This window comes from Perca fluviatilis, chromosome 18, assembly GCF_010015445.1.
Source record: "Perca fluviatilis chromosome 18, GENO_Pfluv_1.0, whole genome shotgun sequence".
In the NCBI taxonomy this organism is placed as follows: Eukaryota; Metazoa; Chordata; class Actinopteri; order Perciformes; family Percidae; genus Perca; species Perca fluviatilis.
The window spans coordinates 7,004,212-7,028,628 of NC_053129.1; the positions used below are offsets into that span (position 1 = coordinate 7,004,212).

The following is a 24,417-nucleotide window of genomic DNA, read 5'->3' on the forward strand; positions in this document are numbered from 1 at the left end:
AAGAACATTCATGAATATTAACTGAGATACCCCATTATGTTCTGAGCCTACGTGTGCTGTTGGCAAAATTGTGTCTAATCTGTCTGTGTCTATGTCTGACCTGGGCTGGCACATGTTCACGTTAAAAAGCGTGTGCGTGCACAAGCACTACAGTCACGCGCAAAGTGTCCCGGTTTTAGTTCCGGGAAATCTGGTCACCCTACATCAGAAGGACATGTAATAAGTGAAGAAGTTAAGAATGGCCTGTACTGGACTACAAAGCATACTGCTTTAAATGCTCTGTTGGGCTTACATACTGTACATTTTAAATTCTAACACATCATTACAGTTTCAACACTACATTTTCCCAGTTTTTAACCAAAGCCTCTATGTCTAATACAACATAAAAGGATTTGTAGTATGCTATTTGATATTGTAGGGTAACTAATTAGCTTGTCATATAATGCAAACTCTTTTTCATCCTGTCTTCCTAAAACAAAGCAATATATATATACTGCCTGTAAACAGTCTTAGATTAATTTACTAGAATGATTTAGGCAACATTATCTGGCAAGAAAAAAGCAAATATTAGAAGAAAAAAAAAAGTTATAATTTTGTGTTGCAGAAATCCTATCATGCTAATCATCTCAAGATTCATTGGAGGAGCCCTTAGTATGGGGACCACTAATATAATGTGTGACAGTTGATAAAATATCAGGGACTACTTACCTCTTATTTACCTTGAAAAGGACATTATCATTGTGCTGCAGCATTGTTCTTATTTTATTATTATTTTCACTGTAAACTGATGTACTGATTTTTATTAACTGTCTTTGGCCAAGGTTGGCGGGATCAAGGCTCATGCAGCAGAATGGAAAGCAAACGTGCGAGCAGAGTTCCAGGAGACACGTCGGCGTATGAGTGTTGAGGTCCACGACAAGTTGCAGCGAGCCGCCACCATCCGGAGCATGGAGAGACGGCAGCTGGGCTTGGACCAGCGTGCCGTGTCCCTGGACATGCTTTCTCCAGAGCGCCGTGCAATATTCAACAGCCTAGACACAAACAGCTATAAGACTTCCTCCCAGGAGAGCATCGACTCCAAGCTGAACAACCTTCGGCTGCGAGGGGCCGAGCATTGTGACCGGAGCTCTAACCACCAGACCACATCTGAGGACAACATTTTCAACCGCCTGGGCTCAGTCACCAAGCTGGCCAAGCGTAACAGAAATCGGGACCTGAAGAAGAACATCCCAGACGAGGCTCGTCGACCTCACAGCGAGGCCTACGGCTGCAGCACGCCCACTTTTGACTGCAGCCCACCCACTTCAGATGAAGGAAAAAGGAAGGATGAAAGAGAGGATGAGAATGAAGACAAGGAGTGCAACGCTAGCTTGTCTGATTTTCCACTGTTTGTGGATGCTTGCAAGCCACAGAATGGGTTTATTCCAGAGCAAACCAAAGAGAATGAGAGTAAGAAAACACTTGAAACAAAAGAGCTGCATATTCAAATGGCCCCATAGACAGTGTGTACTCATGCAAAATGAGGTTTTAGATACCACCATTAGTGCCTTAGGTCTCTCTTATTCCTGTGTGTGCTTAAGCAGGGACAACACCTCTCTTTGTGCTATATACTGTAATGTCTTCATATTCAATATGCCCTGTAAATTGGCACACATTGTGTTAGGTCCCTGGTAGGAAGAAGAGGAGGGATGGGGGAAAGCAAATTTGTTCCCTCAGTATTTGTTCACTTGTTGTTACCAATTCTAAACCATATATATATATATATATATATATATATATATATATATATATAGTGTTCACCGAATATCTTCTGCTTAATGTTAATGTTAACATGTCAACAGCAACAATTAACACAACTGCACGTGGCTCATAAATGCTCACCACAGTTTTGTGTCCATTCTGCTTCCTCTGCAACTTGCACCCAAATCTCTACTACACAAGGAAGACAATGTGTACAAAATGTACTTTTTGCATCCGCATAGCCTCTTCTTAGACTGTACATACTGTATGAACACATCCACCTATGCAGATACCCAACGTGGTATCAAAAGATGATGATTCATGAAACAGGCTGGTGGATGATCTGGATTTCCCTCACTCAGTCTCTTGCATTTTAAAACAAATTGCTGATTTGTCACAAAACTTTGTCACTGTGTTGTTGTTGATTGAACGCAGACCCATTTGCGGATAGCACTTTTGAAAACTAGTGTGCAATGTCCTGCACATTTTTCTAAGTTCACATATGTTATTGCTTTGTTTTTGGTGTTTTTTTTCAACATGGACCCTATTTTCCTATGCTTTTTGTGTCAAAGTGAGTATGTAATGGGAACAACAATCTTTGACATTGGTCCAGAATTAAGCGAGATCGCTGCAGTCGGCAGCGGTGAAGCAAGCTACAATGTAAATAGTCTCGCTTTGCCAGAGCTTCCTCCACAGCGCTGCGGAGGAAGGCTAGTCCACACAGCATTCTGGGATGGGAGAAAAATGTGCTGTGGTTTATTGGCATTTCTTAAAACCAATCACAATCGTCATGGGCAGCGCTAAGCACCAGAGAGAGCCACGCTGCCGCTGCAAAATAGCCTCGAACTTGTTTTGGTGGAACATGGTGTACGTTCAAAAGTTGTTTTAGTTGTGCAACAGAAAACTAAGATTGGACATATAGTCTAGCTAGCTGTCTAGATTTACCTTGCAGATCTGGGGAGCAGTTAAACATAGTCCTCATAATTCCACCAGAGTTCAAAATTCCAATACAAAGAAAGCAGAAGGTAACAGACATCCGGCTGAAAAAAAATGACGGCAACGGAGCTATCCCGTAAGTGGAAAGTTGTGGATATAGACTACAATGTAAGTTAATAGGGCAATTGTTTGCAGCTTGTATTTGTTTTGCCATTGACAGGCTCAGATTAATATTCTGTGTCTGACAACATTATGGCAAGGATATCTAAGGAGGTCAACCTTTCTGTTAAAGAGTAAGATCCTTTTTTTAAACTTCATAACATTCGCGAAATTGCGTTCGCTAAAGCCACCATGTAAATAAACAGTAATTTTAGCATCATAAAATACACTTCATTCAAAGTCAACAGAAACAAAATAAAGTTATGAAAAGCCGTTTTAGGTCATCCTTCCACTTTTCCAACCATCGCAACTCTAGTTTTGGTTGAAATAAACACATAACACAGTTTACCAATTTACAAAAATATGCTGGCTCTATACACACTAAAAGTACTGTTTATTTAAATGGAAAGGTTTTAAAGAGTTTTTAAAAAGGCCTAGCTCTATAGGGAATAGAATAGAATAATAATCTGAGCCTGTCAGCTGGAAAAACAGCACTTTAAGTGGACCAAATTGACGATGCACATTTGCTCAATAGGGTTACATTGCAGCCCAGTCTGTGACTGCGGGATCCAGCGTTCACGCTTAATACTGGACCAATTTCAAAGATTGTTGTTCCTATAAGTCACTTACACACAAAAACATAGAAAATAGGGTCTATGTTGAGAAAAACTGAAATTACCCTTTAAAGAGGTAAGACTGAAAATACAGAGAGAGAAATACTGTTAGTATGGACAAATAGGAACCTTAACGAGGAGGCAATTAGTCCCTTCCAGAAGGTGTCAGCCTATTAATTTAAAGCTGACCTGCTGATGCAAGTGTGGCAGAATACCTACCTTCTAATGTCTGACTAAAGACACTCTTTGTTTATTGTTTCTTGCCTTGTCTGACTTTGTTGTAGTGATGTTGGCAGCAATTGAGTCCGGGACCTTTACTGCATGTCATCCCATCTCTCTCCCCTATCTATCCTGTCTTTCTCCAAGCTGTGACTATCCAATAAAGCAGAAATGCAGAAAAAATATCTTTATAAAAAGAAGATATAACGCTGCTGGATGTGAAAACAAATTCCTACTTTGTAATACACAAAAAAACGTAACAATCAAAAACAAATCACTCAAAAAAAGCTGTTGCGGAAGAGTAGAACAGTAACTTGACAAAAGCATGACTTAAATATAACACGTCCATTATGTGTTTGTTGTCATATTGGTTTTCATGTTTCCTATTGAAACGTTATTCCTAAAAATGTGGATTTAAATGTGAATGAAAATGATTCAGAAAATGTGCATGGTCCCCAACCTAAGCTGTTGTCTCAGTACAATGTCCACAAATGCTACCTAGGTCATGACCTCTTTAAACACTATCTCAGGGCTTGTTGTCCTAATGTTTGTTGTTGACATTGTCTAACAAGTGCTGCATTCACATGCCGAGAGGGAACAATGACTGCACTGTGCTCCATGAAAATGAATGACAACAGAACGGAAGATAAGCAATAATGCAAAAGGAGGGACTGTTCCAGACTGTACATGGAACCCCAATATTATGTAAGGGTTTGAGATTATAAAGCACACTGCTGTTACTATGAGAGTATTGTGTACTTTTGGGCATACTTGATCCAAGCATATCCACAGACCCTTGTAGCTCACCTGGTTGAGGGTGTGCCCCATGTACTAAGGCTCAGTCCTTACTGCAGCGACCTGGGGTTTAGTACGAAAAAGCGTATAGCCGTTACTGATTAGCTTTAACATCCATGTGTTCATCATGGGTAATGCGTTTTTCCACACAGCACAGCGTTTCGAGAGTGGGCACGCTCATTTATGTGTGTTGTCTGTTTACATAGCATTGAGAATTGTGCCCTCCCCACCGCTGTGTGATTTGTTCGTTTCTCACAAACCGTGGTAGGCAGAGTCAAAAGTGCGGCTGCCGCCCGATATATGCTGGGGATGCATGGCGGGGTCAGTGACTGAAATGTGTATTCGGATTAGTGTACCAAAAACAAGGCACGCTAAGGGGGGGACTCAGGACTCTCACCAATCCGCGTAATCAGCTGGTGCCGCTGTTGTGGCCGAGGCGTCGCTCTCCAGGAGGTGTGTTTCCGCATCCCCTCCACTACCTATGGCTCGTGACTGTCCAATGTGCAGTCCAAACAACCCACCAGGGGTAATGGGACCGTCCAAGAGCACACATCTGCAATTGGCTGGGAGTTGTAACCTGTGCAGGCAGATGTCGATATAACCCCGGGGACAGCCAAAGGCTTAGCGGTCATGGCGGAGACAGCAGAGCGATGATGTTCTTCACCACGGTCATCTAGGTGGCACACAGGTGCACGTGGTCAGTGAAGCGGGCATGGACATGGGAGACCGGGGGAGATGGTGGTGTGGGCTTCCGTCAGCCAAAAAAAGGCTTCGTAAGCAGGATGGAGGCCGCTGGGAACTTTGTTTCCATGTCGCCTTGGACCCTGGTGAACGGTGCATAGCGAGACATGGTACTGTCCATTTCATGGGTTTGGAGAATTTTTACTCAGCATTCACACAGGTCGAGAACAAAACCCTTGCGGTGGGCAGGGAGCCCGTCTGATGTGGAGGAAAAAGCTGCTGATGCGGTGCTCCCCTTCTGGCCCGCAGTGGGGGGTGCTCTGTAATCCTCTTCTGTTTCGAGCTCCAGGGAGGAGGGAGAGCCGGTGCCGGCTAGAGAACCATCTCTGGGGGGATCCAAGTCAGCGGACTCTTGCTCGCCAAAGAGATCCCCTTCCGGGATGTCTGGGTGTCGTCGACCTTACCTGTCCGCCCGACTGCCATTGTCTGCCGCTTCAGTTCCTCCGTTGGTAAGCGGACACAGAACAGCTGGCGGCCAGCAGGGTGCCAGCCCGGCGAACGGTGGAGATCTGGCGGGAGGATGAAGCCAGTCCATCAATCGGTACACAGGCGGACACCGCTGTTCTTCGAAGTCTTAAACTGCTTGTCGCTGAAGAAAAATAGGGAGCAGATCTCTGTTCTAGCAGCTATATATTATATATATATATATATATATATATATATATATATATATATATATATATATATATATATATATTGTATATATATATATATATATATATATATACAGTACAGGCCAAAAGTTTGGACGCACCTCATTCAATGCATTTCTTTTTTATTCTCATGACTATTTACATTGTAGAGTCTCACTGAAGGCATCAAAACTATGAATGAACACATATGGAATTATGTACTTAACAAAAAAGTGTGAAATAACTGAAAACTGTCTTCAAAGTAGCCACCCTTTGCTTTTTTATTAATAAGGTAAATAATTCCACTAATTAACCCTGACAAGGCACACCTGTGAAGTGAAAACCATTTCAGGTGACTACATCATGAAGCTCATTGAGAGAACACCAAGGGTTTGCAGAGTTATTAAAAAAAGCAAAGGGTGGCTACTTTGAAGAATCTAAAATATAAGACATGTTTTCAGTTATTTAACACTTTTTTGTTAAGTACATAATTCCATATGTGTTCATTCATAGTTTTGATGCCTTCAGTGAGAATCTACAATGTAAATAGTCATGAAAATAAAGAAACACATTGAATGAGAAGGTGTGTCCAAACTTTTGGCCTGTACTGTATATATAGTAACTGCGGACGTAAGAGAGGCCCGTGCAGGGCACAAGGGCGCGAAAGAAATCTTCACAACTGCGCATGCACGAGGGATAAACCCAAGAGCAACAGCTCTTACTCCGAATTTCCACCGGTTGTGTCAGTCATGGCCGCAGCCGTTCTGCAACAAATCCGAACCTGGTGGGTATTGACGGACGGCAGAGCATGGACCCGTTCCGCAGCCATTACACAACCGGTGGAAATTAGGAGTTAGAGGGCGAAGCCTATATGAAATAGAACAGTAATAATGTCTTTTTCACTTACACTTCCCAGTATCATGTTAAAGTGCTCACTATCTTTTTTTTTTATTTACACTTCCCAGTCTCATTATCTGTGTATGCACACAATGTGTCTGATGTTACTGTTCACATTACTAAGTGAAGCTGTAGCTAATATGAATGAGAAAAAGCAAGGACTACACGTTCTACAAGCGCTTTTAAGGACCAAAAAATGTCAAAGCTTAAAAAACAAACAAGAAAAATGGAACAAAAAACGCATGCCATATTGCAAAAACTATATTACAATGTCTATGGTGTTGATTGTATACCACCAATTGCTTCAGAGATGATGGTTATCATGGAATTTTGTTTCTTACTGCCTGTGATAAGAATCACAAGAAGCACATGCTTTTTACATACACATTGCTCACAGTTTATCAATCATTAAAAATAAATTTAGTGATTGCGTTTTGGAAATAAAGATCACAGGAATTAAGTGCTATTTTTGAGTCCTTGAGGTGGTTCGGAATCGTATGTACTTATATTTCACATCTACTATAAGTGGCTTTTATCAGGATGGAAAAAAGGACGGATCAGTTTCACATTCACCACCTGTGAACTCTCCCACACAAAAAATATTCCCTGATGCTAAAAAATTCTAAATTACCCACGTAGTGTAAGAGTTTTTTATTTAGTCAGATTTTAATGTAATTGCCCAAATCGTGCTGTTTCTGTTAAATAAGGGAAGTTTAATGTAGATCAAAAGGTCAGAGGTTCGATCCCCACCTAGAACCAGAGGACCCGAAGCTTATCTTGAGTTTAGTAAGTTGTCTTTACACTGTTCACTACTTTGTTGTTGTTGTGATATTAGGAAGCTTGTGAAACAATTGAAACATATTATTATTATTTTAGATTGACTTTTGAACGAAATATCAGTTTTTAGTACTGCAGATACATATACATTTGGTAATCCTAATATACACTTACTTAAAGGATTATTAGTTGACCTACTAAGACCGTGGTTGACCCCCTTTCGCCTTCAGAACTGCCTTAATTCTTCGTGGCATTGATTCAACAAGATACTGGAAGCATTCTTTAGAAATGTTGGCCCATATTGACAGGATAGCATCTTGCACCTGATGGAGATTTGTGGGATGCACATCCAGGGTACGAAGCTCCCGTTCCACACATCCCGAAGATGTTCTATTGGGTTGAAATCTGGTGACTGTGGGGGCCATTTTAGTACAGTGAACTCATTGTCATGTTCAAGAAACCAATTTGGAATAATTCAAGCTTTGTGACATGGTGCATTATCCTGCTGGAAGTAGCCATCAGAGGATGGGTAACCTGGGTGGGTAACCTGGAATATTTCATTATAAACTGTAAGCCTTTTTATTCACCCCGTGAGTTTGCGTCATTCATTCTGGTCGGTGTTTACATCTCACCGCAGGCCAACGTGCAGGACGCGCAGCGCATGCTTGCCGACCAGATTCTGTGCGTGGAGCGGACCAACCCGGAGTCCCTAGTTATTGTCCTTGGTGACTTTAATAAAGGGAACCTCACTCACGAACTCCCTAAATATAGACAGCATATTAAATGCCCGACCAGAGAGGAGAACATTCTGGATCACTGTTACACCACAGTCAGGGATGCTTATCACGCCATCCCCCGTGCTGCACTGGGACACTCTGACCACGTCATGGTCCACCTGATCCCCACCTACAGGCAGAAACTAAAGCTCTGCAAACCTGTTGTGAGGACATCAAGGAAGTGGACCAGTGAGGCTGTGGAGGATCTCCAGTCGTGTTTGGATTCTACTGACTGGGATGTGTTCAGGACTGCTACCAACAGTCTGGATGAGTACACAGAGGCTGTGACGTCATACATCAGCTTCTGTGAGGACTGCTGTGTTCCATCAAGCACCAGGGTGAGTTACAACAATGACAAACCCTGGTTCACAGCCAAACTCTGAAGGTTAAGGCTGGCTAAGGAAGACTCATTCAGGAGTGGGGACAAAGACAGATTTAAAGAGTCCAAGTACAAGTTTAGCAAGGCGGTGAAGGAGGCTAAACGACGGTACTCTGAGAAACTCCAAAACCAGTTCTCAGCTAATGACTCTACAACTGTCTGGAAAGGACTTAGGCAGATCACCAACTACAAGCCTAAAACCCCCCACTCCTTCGATGACCGACACCTAGCCAACGACCTGAACGAGTTCTACTGTCGATTTGAAAGACAAAAGGTCAGTCCTGACACCATCCCCAAGACACCTCCCTACAGCTACACCCTCACCCCCCCCCCCCCGCCCCCCGGCGCCCCACCCCCCTCCTTAAAGGTTTCCACCTCCCCCCCTACCACACCTCAGTGACGACTCTCTCTCCATCCCCGCGAGGGAACGTCAACAGACTCTTTAGGGAGACAGAATCCCAGGAAAGCTGCTGGACCAGATGCTGTCTCCCCATCAGCATGAAGGCTTTCGCTGACCAGCTGTCTCCAGTGTTCACAGACATTTTTTCAACACCTCACTGGAGACATGTCACGTGCCAGCCTGGCTTCAAGACCTCAACCATCATCCCTGTCCCCAAGAAGCCAAGGACCACAGGACTTAATGACTTCAGACCTGTTGCCCTGACCTCTGTGTTTATGAAGTCCTTGCGGCCTTGTGCTTTCACACCTCAAAGCCATCACCGACACCCTCCTGGACCCCCTGCAGTTTGCCTACAGAGCCAATAGGTCTGTAGATGATGCAGTCAACCTGGCCCTCCACTACATCCTCCGGCACCTGGACTCTGCAGGAAACTACGCCAGGATCCTGTTTTTGGACTTCAGCTCTGCCTTCAACACCATCATCCCGGCTCTGCTCCAGGAGAAGCTCTCCCAGCTTGTTGTGCCTGACTCCACCTGCAGGTGGATCACTGACTTTCTGTCTGACAGGAAGCAACATGTCAAGCTGGGGAAACACGTCTCCAACTCACAGACCATCAGCACTGGATCCCCTCAGGGCTGTGTTCTTTCGCCTCTGCTCTTCTCCCTCTACACCAACAACTGCACCTCCAGTCATCAGTCCGTCAAGCTTCTGAAGTTCGCGGACGACACCTCCCTCATCGGACTCATCTCTGATGGAGACGAGTCCGCTTACAGGTCGGAGGCTGACCACCTGGTGAAGTGGTGCAACCAAAACAATTTAGATCTCAACGCTCTAAAGACAGTGGAGATGGTTGTGGACTTCAGGAAGAACCCAGCCCCACCAGCTCCCATCACCCTCTGTGGCTCCACAATTGACACTGTGGAGTCTTTCCGCTTCCTGGGAACTACAATCTCCCATGACCTTAAGTGGGAGCTGAACATCAGCTCCCTCGTCAAGAAAGCACAACAGAGGATGTACTTCCTGCGGCAGCTGAAGAAATTCAACCTGCCAAAGACAATGATGGTGCACTTCTACACAGCCATCATTGAGTCCATCCTCACATCCTCCATCACCATCTGGTACGCTACGCTGCCACGCCAAGGACAAGGGCAGACTGCAGCGTGTCATTCGGTCAGCTGAGAAGGTGATTGGCTGCAATCTCCCACCGCTCCAGGACCTTTACGCCACCAGGACTCTGGAGCGTGCTGGAAAGATTGTGGCTGTCCTCCCACCCCGGACACAAACTCTTTGGCCGCCCTCCCCTCTGGCAGGAGGCTGAGGTCCATCAGGACCAAAACCTCACGCCACATGAACAGCTTTTTCCCCTCCGCCACTAGCCTTATTAACAAGGCCCGGAAACCACCCTGACTCTCCACCTGGCTCTTCATGCCACTGTTCTCTCTGCTGTAATGCTCTTTGCTCTTTATTTATTTATTTTATTTTATTTTATTTCTATCTTTATTTTTAATTTAATACATACTGTGTACATATACTTATATTGTTTATACCTATACTTATATTGTTTAATATTACATTTAGAGAATGTGTGATGTGCACCAACAACACCAAAACAAATTCCTTGTATGTGTCAAAAAACGTACTTGGCAATAAAACCCTTTCTGATTCTGATTCTGGTGGTCATAAAAGGATGGACATGGTCAGAAACTGGTTATTTGAGTCAAAGTTGAACTTCTATCATCTGGAATCAATCGGCCCATTTTCCTCTGACCTCTAGCATCAACAAGGCATTTTCTCCCCCCAGGACTGGCGCATCCTGGATGTTTTTCCTTTTCAGACCATTCTTTGTAAACCCTAGAAATGGTTGTGCGTGAAAATAGTTAACTGAGCACATTGGGAAATACTCAAACCAGCCCGTCTGGCACCAACAACCATGCCACGCTCAAAGTTGCTTAGATCACCTTTCTTTCCCATTCCCATTCAGTTTGGAGTTCAGGAGATTGTCTAGACCTGGACGACACCCCTAAATGCATTGAAGCGGCTGCCATGTGATTGGTTGATTAGATAATTGCATTAACGAGAAATCTTACAGGTGTTCCTAATAATCTTTAAGGTGAGTGTATTTGGTATATTAAAAGTTAGTCTTGTGTTTATTCAGTTGCCTCAATCTGGTAGTGTCAAATAATTTTCTTTTTCTTCAAACAATGTATGACAGGTAAAACCAAGCATTTTTAGTTATCTTTTCTCTACAGGTAAGTATGACATAATCATTTGCAGGGAAGTGGGGTGTATAAAGGCAAGTAATATGCTCAGCAGTGTGTAGACTATTATTTGGAATGATAGTGAAATGAAGCCAATATTAATAAAAACATCTAAACTTTATTACATTATTGATCTGAACAAAACCTTATGTCTTGAGGTAATGAATAATATTGTTTAGCACAAGAAATGACTGACACCAGCTTTTGACACCAGGTAGGAAAACAAGAGAATCAAGAGAATCAACAAACTAATACATTCTGTACAAAGTGTAAAACACATAAAATGTAAAGCACAATACATAACAGTATTGTACGCATAGGAAAATCTAACTAACTATTTACATTTTATATTTACATTATACATTTACATGGCTTTGGCATGATAGCCTGTGGGGGCAGTGGTGACAGGAGCAGGAGGCTGTAGAAAAAGCGGATTCTGGGCTGATGGCTGTGCCACGGCTGCAAAGGGTGGCTCCGCCGCCGCTTCGTCTTTGCCAACCCCACAGTGCTTGGGGGCAGGTTGTAAACAGTGCACTGTGTTTGAGGAGGAGCAGCAGCGTGGGTGTTGGCAGGTGGAAGGGCCTCCGAGGCCACAGCAATTCGACCAGGTAGATTTATTCCCTGCAGGATCAGTGTAACATCCTGGCGTTTTACCCGTTTATTATGCCACTGCATGAGGGTTGTTTGATTGATGTAAACCAGCTGCAATGTAGTGCTCTGCATCATTGGCAGTTTTTGGCATGGGCGAACTGGGCATTTTTTCATGTCACATAGGGGGGCGGCATGAGAACTTAAAAAAAAAAAAAAGAATCCTCTGCGCTTTTCTGTTAGCCTATCTACCATTTCACTCTGTGGGGAATTGGCAAATCGGCGCCCCCTGCAGCTGCCCTGCTTGCACCCCCTACTTTCACAATGAAATGGACTAGGCCATAATGGTGCGGGCACGAAAGATAAACACACAGTGACAGGAGAACTGGGAAGTACACAGAGACGGAGCAAGACGAGTCTAAAACTTTCTTTTATGTCAATGGTCTAAACGCGAAAATGAAATACAGTTACCCAAGCGGCTCAAATAAAAGAAAAATGCGAAAAGACATGTTTTCGGCCGCAGCAGGACCTCCATCAGCTCCCGTGGCCGATGATATTGTGGTGGTGTCGGTGGCAGTGGCATGCACAGTGAGGAGAGCGAAGTGAGAGTAGAACCTGCAGTAAGCACAACTCCCCTTAAAACACTTTGCCCCTTGATAAAACTGATCCAAAAACTGAGTGGTGGACAAACTGTTGATGATAACACTACAACAATAAAAGACGTAGGCATGTTTTACTGTATGATTGCATTAGTAGCCTATATAAACGTTGCACATCATGCAAACTTTCTTAATGAGAATTGTAGCTTTTCTATCTGCATTGGCAGACAAAAACTCATGATAGACCTCTTCAAATTAAAGCACAGGGCCTCTTGAAATGATATATATATATATATATATATATATATATATATATATATATATATATATATATATATATATACACACAGTACAGACCAAAAGTTTGGACACACCTCATTCAATGCGTTTCTTTTATTTTCATGACTATTTACATTGTAGATTCTCACTGAAGGCATCAAAACTATGAATGAACACATGTGGAATAATGTACTTAACAAAAAAGTGTGAAATAACTGAAAACATGTCTTATATTCTAGTTTCTTCAAAGTAGCCACCCTTTGCTCTGATTACTGCTTTGCACACTCTTGGCATTCTCTTGATGAGCTTCAAGAGGTAGTCACCTGAAATGTTTTTCCAACCGTCTTGAAGGAGTTCCCAGAGATGCTTAGCACTTGTTGGCCCTTTTGCCTTCACTCCGCGGTCCAGCTCACCCCAAACCATCTTGATTGGGTTCAGGTCCGGTGACTGTGGAGGCCAGGTCATCTGGCGCAGCACTACATCACTCTCCTTCTTGGTCAAATAGCCCTTACACAGCCTGGAGGTGTGTTTGGGGTCATTGTTCTGTTGAAAAATAAACGATGGTCCAACTAAACGCAAACCGGATGGGATGGCATGTCGCTGCAGGATGCTGTGGTAGCCATGCTGGTTCAGTATGCCTTCAATTTTTAATAAATCCCCAACAGTGTCACCAGCAAAGCACCCCCACACCATCACATCTCCTCCTCCATGCTTCACGGTGGGAACCAGGCATGTAGAATCAATCCGTTCACCTTTTCTGCATCAAAGACAAAGACACAGCGGTTGGAACCAAAGATCTCAAATTTGGACTCATCAGACCAAAGCACAGATTTCCAATTCAATTCAATTCAATTTTATTTATAGTATCAAATCATAACAGAGTTATCTCGAGACACTTCACAGATAGAGTAGGTCTAGACCACACTCTATAATTTACAAAGCCCCAACAATTACAGTAATTCCCTCAAGAGCAAGCATTAGCAATGGCTATTGCGACAGTGGTGAGGAAAAACTGCCTTTTAGGAAGAAACCTCGGCAGACCCAGACTCTTGGTAGGCGGTGTCTGACGGGGCCGGTTGGGGGTGTGATGAACAGTGGCGATAATAGTCACATTAAAGATAGTGGAACAGTGACTTCGAAGGTAGTCGTTGTAGTTCATGTCATAGCAGGGCACATCGTGTCATACTGAGTAGTGCAGTCTCCTATACCGGATCCTGACTACTCTGTGCGTATGAACATCACAGCAGGACGTTGCGGGATGAAACGTGGCGCTGCAGAGCATGGGTGGATGCGGCGGACACAGCGGGACGCGGCTGGATGCGGCGGACACAGCGGGACGCGGCTGGATGCGGCGGATGCAGCAGGACGCGGCTGGACATTGCAGGGAATCGCAGAGCATAGCTCTGCGAAGAAGAAACATAAGGACTCCGGGGAGTAAACTCCCCAGAGCTAGGTTAGTAACAAGCAGTTCTGGGACAGGATGCATACAAAAGGAAACAAATGAAAACATTGATGAGAGGCTGTACTGGCCTGCCTCCCTCTACTCTCACTATATTATTGATTATATGATAAACAAATCTGATGACTACGAAGAGAAGCAGGTGGGCCGGGTTAGGCGGACGCTGCAACTCCTCACTCCCTAACTATAAGCTTTATCAAAGAGGAGAGTTTTCAGTTTACTCTTAAATGTGGTGGCAGTGTCTGCCCCCCGAACCCAGACTGGGAGCTGGTTCCACAGGAAAGGAGCCTGGTAGCTGAAGGCTCTGGCTCCCATTCTACTTTTAGAGACTCTAGGAACCACAAGTAACTCTGCATTCTGGGAGCGCAGTGCTCTAGTGGGACAATAAGGTACTAAGAGCTGTTCTAGATAGGATGGTGCTTGACCATTTAGGGCTTTGTAGGTCAGGAGAAGGACTTTAAAGTCAATCCTGAATTTTATAGGAAGCCAATGCAGAGAAGCTAATACAGGAGAAATATGATCTCTTTTCTTAGTTCTCGTCAGAACACGTGCTGCAGCATTCTGGATCAGCTGGAGAGTCTTAAGGGACTTATTTGAGCAACCTGACAGTAGGGAATTACAATAGTCCAGCCTGGAAGTAACGAATGCATGCACTAGTTTTTCAGCATCGTTTTGAGACAGGATATTCCTAATTTTGGCAATGTTACGAAGATGAAAAAAGGCTGTTTTTGATGTTAATTTTTGGATGGCCGTTAAAGGATATATCCTGATCAAAAATAACTCCTAGATTTCTGACAGTAGTGCTGGAAGCCAGGACAACACCATCCAGAGTAGCTATATCTTTAGATAATGAAGTTCGGAGGTGTTTAGGGCCCAGCACAATAACTTCAGTTTTGTTACAGTTTAACATCAGAAAATTATAGGTCATCCAGGATTTTATATCTTTAATACATGCTTGAAGTTTAGCTAACTGACTGGTTTCGTCTGGTTTGATTGATAAGTATAATTGGGTGTCATCCGCATAGCAGTGAAAGTTAATTGAGTGTTTCCTAATGATATTACCAAGAGGAAGCATATATAAGGAGAATAAAATTGGTCCAAGCACTGAACCTTGTGGAATGCCATGATTAACTTTCGCGTACTTAGAGGATTTATCATTAACATTAACAAATTGAGATCGATCAGAGAAATAAGACTTAAACCAGCTTAGTGCAATTCCTTTAATTCCAACTAAGTATTCCAATCTCTGAAACAGGATTGTATGGTCAATATAGTGTCAAAAGCAGCACTAAGATCTAGTAAAACAAGTATGGAGACAAGTCCTTTGTCTGCAGCAGTTAGAACGTCATTAGTAATTTTCACCAGTGCCGTCTCTGTGCTATGATTCTTTCTAAATCCTGATTGAAAGTTTTCAAATAAACTGTTGCTATGGAGAAAATCACATAACTGATTAGCAACTACCTTCTCAAGGATCTTGGAGAGAAAGGGAAGGTTAGATATAGGTCTTTAGTTTGCTAAGACCTCAGGATCGAGGGTGGGTTTTTTCAGAAGAGGTTTTATCACAGCTACTTTAAATGACTGCGGTACATAACCTGTTAATAGAGACATATTGATCATATCTAGTAGTGAAGTGTTAACCACGGGTAATGCTTCTTTGAGTAGCCTCGTTGGGATGGGGTCTAAGAGACAGGTAGATGGCTTAGCTGAAGATACCTTTACCATTAGTTGTTGAAGGTCTATAGGATAAAAGCAGTCCAAGTATATGTCAGGTCTAGTTGTTCTTTCTAGCAGTCCTGCGTTGAAAGGTGAACCGTTAGAAGTTGAGGGCAAAAGGTGATGAATTTTATCTCTAATTGTTATAATTTTATCATTAAAGAAGCTCATGAAGTCGTCACTACTCAGAGCTAGAGGAATAGATGGCTCAGTAGAGCTCTGACTCTCTGTCAGCCTGGCTACAGTGCTGAAAAGAAACCTTGGGTTGTTCTTGTTTTCTTCTATTAATGATGAGTAATAGTCTGATCTGGCATGTCTGAGGGCCTTCCTATAGGTTTTCAGACTGTCTTGCCAGTCCAAACGAGACTCTTCCAGTTTGGTGGAGTGCCATTTACTTTCAAGTTTTCGCGAGTTTTGCTTTAATTTACGAGTTTGGAGTTATACCAAGGTGCTAGTTTCCTTTGCTTCATCTTCTTCTTTTTGAGTGGAGCAACAGAATCTAAAGTATTCCGTAGGCAGGCCGTAACACCATCTACACAATTGTCGATTTGAGAGGGACTAAAGTTTACATAAAGGTCCTCTGTTGTATTAAAACAAGGTAATGAGTTTAGTGCTATTGGAATGTCTTCCTTAAATTTAGCTATAGCACTGTCAGATAGGCATCTAGTATAGAAGCTTTTATCTAATTTCGTATAATCGGGTATTAAGAATTCGAAAGTAATTAAGAAATGGTCTGATAATAAAGGATTTTGCGGGAATACTAATACATCTTCAATTTTGATACCATATGCCAGCACGAGGTCGAGGGTGTGGTTAAAACAGTGCGTGGCCTCATGCACACTCTGACTGAAGCCAATAGAATCTAGTATTGAGTTGAAAGCAGTACTAAGGCTATTGCTGTCAACGTCCACATGGATATTAAAATCACCTACAATAAGTACTTTGTCTGATTTAAGGACTACACAAGATAAAAACTCTGAGAATTCAGATAAAAATTCAGAATACGGACCTGGAGCTCGGGAGACAACAACAAATATAATCGGCTGTACTGATTTCCGTGTTGGATGTTGAAGATTAAGAACAAGGCTTTCAAAAGAGTTATAATTTAGTTTGGGTTTAGGGTTAATTAACAGGCTTGAATCAAATATCGCTGCAACTCCCGCTCCTCGGCCTGAGCCTCTAGGAATTTGAGTATTAATATGACTGGGAGGAGTCGCTTCATTTAGACTAACATATTCTTCATGGCCCAGCCAGGTTTCAGTAAGACAGAATAGATCAATTTGATTATCAGATATCAATTTGTTTACTAGTACTGCTTTAGAAGACAGAGATCTGATATTTAGTAATCCACATCTAATTTTCTTATCCTTTTCTATCATTGCAGTGGTAGTTTTAATTCCAATTAGGTTGTTAAGTATTGCCCCTCTCTTGGTTACCTTTGATCTGACTGATCTGAGTCGAGGAACAGACACCGTCTCATTTTTTGGGACAGGCTGTGGCTGACGTGAACCGGATGCTAAATTGACTGTTTGCAGTCAACTTCTTATTACTTAGGGGATTCACCACTTTGTATGGTCTGTTGTTGATTATAATTGGAATAGTACTAGTACTACATGTTACTGGAATAGTACAAGTACTGGTCTAATGTCCATTCCTTATGTTTCTTGACCCAAACAAATCTCTTCTGCTTGTTGCCTCTCCTTAGCAGTGGTTTCCTAGCAGCTATTGACCATGAAGGCCTGATTCACGCAGTCTCCTCTTAACAGTTGTTCTAGAGATGTGTCTGCCGCTAGAACTGTGTGTGGCATTAATCTGGTCTCTAATCTGAGCTGCTGTTAACTTGCGATTTCTGGGCTGGTGACTCGGATGAACTTATCGTCAGCAGCAGAGGTGACTCTTGGTCTTCCTTTCCTGGGGCGGTCCTCATGTGAGCCAGTTTCGTTGTAGCGCTTGATGGTTTTTGCGACTGCACTTGGGGACACATTCAAAGTTTTCGCAATTTTCCGGACTGACTGACCTTCATTTGTTAAGTAAGTAATGATGGCCACTCGTTTCTCTTTGCTTAGCTGATTGGTTCTTGCCATAATATGAATTCTAACAGTTGTCCAATAGGGCTGTCGGCTGTGTATCAACCTGACTTCTGCACAACACAACTGATGGTCCCAACCCCATTAATAAGGGAAAAAATTCCACTAATTAACCCTGACAAGGCACACCTGTGAAGTGAAAACCATTTCAGGTGACTACCTCATGAAGCTCATTGAGAGAACACCAAGGGTCTGCAGCGCTATCAAAAAAGCAAAGGGTGGCTACTTTGAGGAATCTAAAATATAAGACGTTTTCAGTTATTTCACACTTTTTTTGTTAAGTACATAATTCAATATATGTTCATTCATAGTTCTGATGCCTTCAGTGAGAATCTACAATGTAAATAGTCATGAAAATAAAGAAAACGCATTGAATGAGAAGGTGTGTCCAAACATTTGGCCTGTACTGTATGTATGTATGTATGTATATATATATATATATATATATATATATATATATATATAGATAGAGAGAGAGAGAGAGAGAGAGAGAGAGAGAGAGAGAGAGAGACAGAGAGAGCACTATATAGAGCTTGTTTTTTGATTCATGAGGAGTATACCGATTCATGAGTCTTGCTTACTCATTACATGGCGTTAGTAGTTTGAAGGAGTAGGCGTTGCTATACATATTCAGGGGAGTGCAAGGACGGGTGGTATTTAGAATATTTCTATATTTTATTTGTATATTACTCTTAATATTTTATATTATTGTTGCTCTCTTCTCTTGTTAAATTTTTTATGATTGTATATATTTTTGGCACATATATGTATGTAGTGTATATTTAGCACCAAGCAGCAGCAGTCCACCAAGCAGCAGCAGTCTGGCCACTGGGCAGGGGAGGCAGTGGATCCTAGAGCCCTTCAGGCTCTCCACACCAGGAGTAAACTCTGCCTTTATTTTTGGAGACCTGAACTTTCCTTGCTGGTCGTATGGCAACAGGCTCTGCCAGAGGTCAATGATGGTGCTGACCTGTTGGTTGCTCAAGGTCAAACCAGTATGGTTCTTCAGACCGACCAGATACTCTGCTAGGCTGTCCACAAGATCCATTCCTGGCCTGTTGTATTCATCCACAGCCTGAAAAAGGACATCAGACCAACAATTACAAGTTATCACTAATATTATGTACACAATAATATGGGATAATTTCCCTTTGGGTATTCTTTTTCTTAGCTCTTCTTAAATCCCTCTTACCAGTTGTTCTTCAGGCTCAGAGACGGCTGAAGGCTGGGTGGATACAGAGGCAGCAGCAGCCTTGGAAGCTGGGGTGGACACAGAGGCAGCAGCAGGCTGGGTGGATACAGAGGCAGCAGCAGGCTGGGTGGATACAGACGCAGCAGCAGCCTTGGAAGCTGGGGTGGACACAGAGGCAGCTGGGGTGGACACAGGCAGCAGCAGTATTGGGGCGGGGGCTGGAAAAATGGAACATACTTTCGACCAAGCACCTTCAGAATATTGGTGACAGACTGGACAAGGTCTCCAGATTAGGTGAGGAGATGTTTGGGTTTGGTGGCAAGAGACTGTGCAGCCTGGTCCTGGTTCCACCTGCTCAGGCCTTCTAGCAGAAACAGCTGAAAGTTTAGGCTGTTGGCCTTTGTTCCTGAAATTAAAGTTGTATTTTGTTAACATTTTGCATTCCCTCGTTACTAAGAAGAATATTTAACAGTATATTAGAATATAGTAATATAATACAAATTATTAAATATATAAAAAAACATCACCTGGAATAAACCTGTTCAGGTGCAAATGAAATGATTCCAGTGATGTTGAGCCTCTCGCACACCTGTAGTTCTTCAGAACAATGCCCTCCTTGGTGGTGATGGTGCCGGTCTCTGTGTAGAGAGCCACGCCTGGAAAATCCTGAATCAAGATGATGCACCGCACCGTCTCGTTGCATTGGTGTGAACTGGCAGCTTTCAGAGCGTTGCGAGTAACTGGAGGATTCATCTCGTCTCGTCACTACTCTTTGGTCTGAACTTGCTATGCACCCTCCCCCCCAAATATACACACACCAATACACACGTTAATGGCGAAAGGAAGATTGATTACACGTAGTGATACAGAGTGAAATTGTAAGTTGTTATTAATTACCTGCTTACCTTTGGCTATGTTTTCTTGAGGTAAAGTAAAGGGAATATTTTGGTTTGCTATGGAAAACTATAGTCTAGCTAGAGTGAACGAGCGAAATACAAGAAATGGTCAACTTAGCAAGCTAATCACAACTCTTTATTCATTGCCAATAATATAGCCTATCTCTATAGTAGGCATATTCTAAAACCATACCAATCCCCATAGAATGTTGTTGTCACTGACAACTAAAATGCCATGGTCCCTCGTTACGCTATTGTAACCATTGTGACCTTCAATCATTGTATACGAGATGGAAGGTATTTTGCAGGCAGAAAAGAGAAGCAGGAGATCGGGCAAGAGAGAAAGATCTCTGAGGGAGCCGGCGCGATTGAGGCCAAAGTGTGTCTATAGGTCTAAGGATTGTTTTGTTTCTAACACAAGCATTTGTTGGTGGTGGTCTAGGTACCTGTATAGCCTAACCAAAATTATTTCATTATATTTATTATATATAGCTGGTATTCTAACCAATTTAAACTCTCGCTTTCATTGGCCAGGATGACTAAATAAATATGTAGATATGTTGCCTAAAATGTATTAGCTAAGATTTATACTACTTTTTCTCCACAGATACAATTTGAGCCAAAAACAGCAACCGCTACAGTACATACAGTGAAGTATACAGTGGTGTGGGGGTGCTGTTGGCACAGCGCGGGATATGACACGGCCTTTGGTGCGAAAGTGATTTGTATACTTTTGATACTTAAGAGAAGACATTTTTAGAACGGTTGTACAACTGAATAGAGATTTAGATATTTCAATATGGGTTAACTGAAAAATTATTTTCATTGTAGCCTAAGCAATTGATTTTATTTCTGAATAGTAATAGAGAGAACTGATTTTACCTCATCTACAGATGGAGGAGGTGGAGATTTGAAAGCGCATACGGGGAGGTCCAGTCCAGAGACAGATATTGGATCACATTGATTCTTCAGATCCCAGAGTCTTCCAGGGGTTAGAGATTCCCAGTTCAGTGGGCTGGGTGGCAGCTACAGGATCAAGACTCAGAACTTATAACGGATTGCCCTGGATTCCATCTTTATGGTGGTAGGACAAACAGAAACCAAACTCATATGGGCCCCAACGTTGACCATCTCTGAACTCTTGTCATCAAAGAACAATTGAGCTCATAGAACTGAAAAGGGTTTCTTTTATGAGCGCACTTTATTATTTTAGTTGTTATTTTCATTCCTGTGTTTTATCTGTATATGTGTATGCCATGTTTCTGTGTATATTAATACACTTCTCAAACTTTATCCTGGTTTCTAGTCTCTTTATTGATGTTCAATTCTCTGGGTCTTAACAATCTAGTTTTCTTCTGGTTCTGGTCCAAATTCACCCTGATATCAACGAGCTATTTCATAAATGTACATTCTTACTACATCGTAATAACGGTTACAAATACTTTTTTTTACTTGTGTTTCTGTTGTATCTGCTAGCCTTTGCAACTCATTTATAAATGCTCTGTAAAGCATAGAAAGTCCTCACTTTAGATGGGCTCACACCATGTAGTCATCTAATCACTAGTAACTCATGAGTTAATCATGAATTGATGTGTTGGTAAGTGCTTGTTAAAGATGTATTAACACTAACTATATTTCTGAAGGCATGTCCAGATAGAGCAATACATGTGTGTGTCCAGGTTCTGTTAGCCTTTGGAACTCATTTATAAATGGTTTGTAAAGCATAGAAAGTCCTCACTTTAGATGGGCTCACACAGTATACTTAACTAACCAGTAGTAACTCATGAGTTAATCACGGATTACATTATTGGTAAGTATTTGTAACAGATGTGTTAACACCCAAGCTATTAGTTTAGGCCTTTTCTAAATCATAACATTTTATTTAAGACATGAACAAATGTAAGTCTAGATAGTCTGTTAATCATTAACTTCCTAGTTATAAACAACCGTTTACGTTTAATGGTAAAATTACTTAATTTACAAATGGTTAATGCATCATGTAGGAATTATTAAAAAATATACTGATAAACCTTTTACATGGGCTTACTTACTATGGACCAACCATTTACTAACTGCATTTACAAATGCTCTACTGATTAGAATGAATGTAGGAACTATGCTTTACAAATGATAAACAAATAAATTACTACTAGTTTGTAGAGTTTATAAAGGAAAATTATTTAATTCACTAATGGTTTTGCAATACTTAGAAAGTGTCAAACTTCTATTTATGAACATAACTTACAAGAGCCTTATTTACTATGAACAAACCATTTATGAGTGTGTACACAAATGCTTCATTCATGAGAATTAACATAGGAGCAATGCTTTACAAATGATGAACAAAGCATTTAGCAATAGTTAGTAACTGGTTTATGATGGGAAAATTATTTCATTTCCAAATGGTTGTTTCATTATTTGTTAAGTATAAATCATGTACTTACAAACATATTTTTCAAGATAGGCTTATTTACTATGACCAAACCATTTATAACTATGTGAATAAATGCTTTACTGATGATGAATTCTGTAAGAACAATTAATTAATAATGATGAAAAAAACCATTAACTAATAGGCTTATTTACTATGAACAAACCATTTATAATTGTGTGAACAAATACTTTACTAATGATGAACTATGTATGAACAATTAATAAGTAATCATGAACAAACCATTAACTAATCGTTAACTAATGCTTAATAAATGATGAATTATGTGTAGTTATTCTAAAGTGTTACCTAAACATTCATGATGATAAGGACCACAACAAACACATCACACAATAAACTGGTCGCCTGAACAGGGACTTGAACCCTTGACCCTCAGATTAAAAGTCTGATGCTCTACTGACTGAGCTATCCAGGCTTCAGTAAGATGGGGCTCTGGACGAAACAATCGCCTGGACTCCAAATGGAAGTATAAGTCGGTGAAGACCATTAAGCTTTTGCCATGATCACTGTCTTCTGGATAGGAGGAGGGTAGAACCCTGATTTGCACATTGCCTGGGAACACACATTGTTATGGCACAAATTGGTTGGAAATCAGCCAAGTCATACAAAATGCACAACTCACCATGGCCACAAGAACACTGTGGACCTCCTGCAATCCTATATGACAGATGATGATAGTGAGCACTCTGGAAATATCCCACAATCAAGCTGTCGCCTCAACAGTAGGGATGGCTGAAGTGAAACTGATGTTCCGAAGCTTTGCCGAGATCCCGAAGCGCAGATGTTTCGAAACACTGATCCGAAGCGCGATTCAAAACACTGATGTCACGTGACTACGGCTAAATGAAACACCGGAGTGTTTCACGAGTGTTTCAACAGGTGGCATGGTCCGCCAAATCAGCGTTGATTGACAGGGTCGGGACACACATCGCACATCAGTATAAAAGTGAAGTCAACGACCTTGACCTCGGTGGTTTTGTGAGATGAGTTTGATTTTGAGATAGCGGATATTTGGTGATATAGTGACATTCAAAGTGCGAGTTGTTTAGTTATATTTAGCATACATTTAAATTTACACATTGACTGATAGACTGAGACAGACAGAGTATAGACCTACATACAGTGACACATTAATAGATAGATAGATAGATAGATAGATAGATAGATAGATAGATAGATAGATAGATAGATATATAGATAGATAGATAGATAGATAGATAGATAGATGGACAGGACAGTTTATGGGAACGTTTTAATGATCGTATCTGTAAAACCCAGATTATACATAATGCTACAGCTGATGCCACAGTGGAAGTGAAAAAATACCACCAAACTATGCGTTTTTGCCCAGAATTCATGATCCCCTGACTTACTGGAAAGAGAGAGCAGTAATCTTTCCTCATTTGTATGTCGCTTGCTAAAAATATCTTTGCATGCCAGCAACAAGTGTCCCTTGTGAGAGGATCTTTTCAAAGGCTGGAGAAATTATCTGTAAAACACGAAGTAGGCTAAGTCCTTCCACAGCAGAGAAATAAATATTTTTGAATGAAAATCTATAAAAAAGTGAGACATTGTGGCTTGATTTCTTTTATTAATATTCATTTTTATGACCAAAATAGCATTATGCACAGTGAGGAGTCTGCAAGCCTTACAAGCTTCACATATTAGAAAAATAATACAATACAATAATACATTTTTTATTTTTTTAATGGCTCGTTATCAAGGTTGTTTCAGATCACCACCTGCCAGTGACCACTAGGTGTCATCGTTGAGACGGGTGTCAGATTGTTTCGAAGCCTCGACACAATATGACACATTTGCTTCAACTG

At 41.7% G+C, this 24,417-nt stretch overlaps 1 protein-coding gene and 1 non-coding gene across 2 annotated transcripts in view; one reads left to right on the top strand and one right to left on the bottom strand.

The window, feature by feature from the left end:
• Nucleotides 1–1,734, top strand: part of kcnk10a (potassium channel, subfamily K, member 10a) — a 151,944-nt gene extending 150,210 nt beyond the window's left edge. Inside the window, exon 7 of the mRNA XM_039781978.1 lies at nt 822–1,734. Within this exon, the coding sequence (XP_039637912.1) occupies nt 822–1,499 (678 nt within the window). The 3' untranslated portion in view covers nt 1,500–1,734. The remainder of the gene's footprint in view (nt 1–821) is intronic.
• Nucleotides 1,735–22,930: 21,196 nt separating this feature from the next.
• Nucleotides 22,931–23,003, bottom strand: trnak-uuu. Its single transcript has one exon. It is a non-coding gene; the product is annotated as a tRNA-Lys (tRNA).
• Between the last annotated feature and the right edge of the window lie 1,414 nt (nt 23,004–24,417).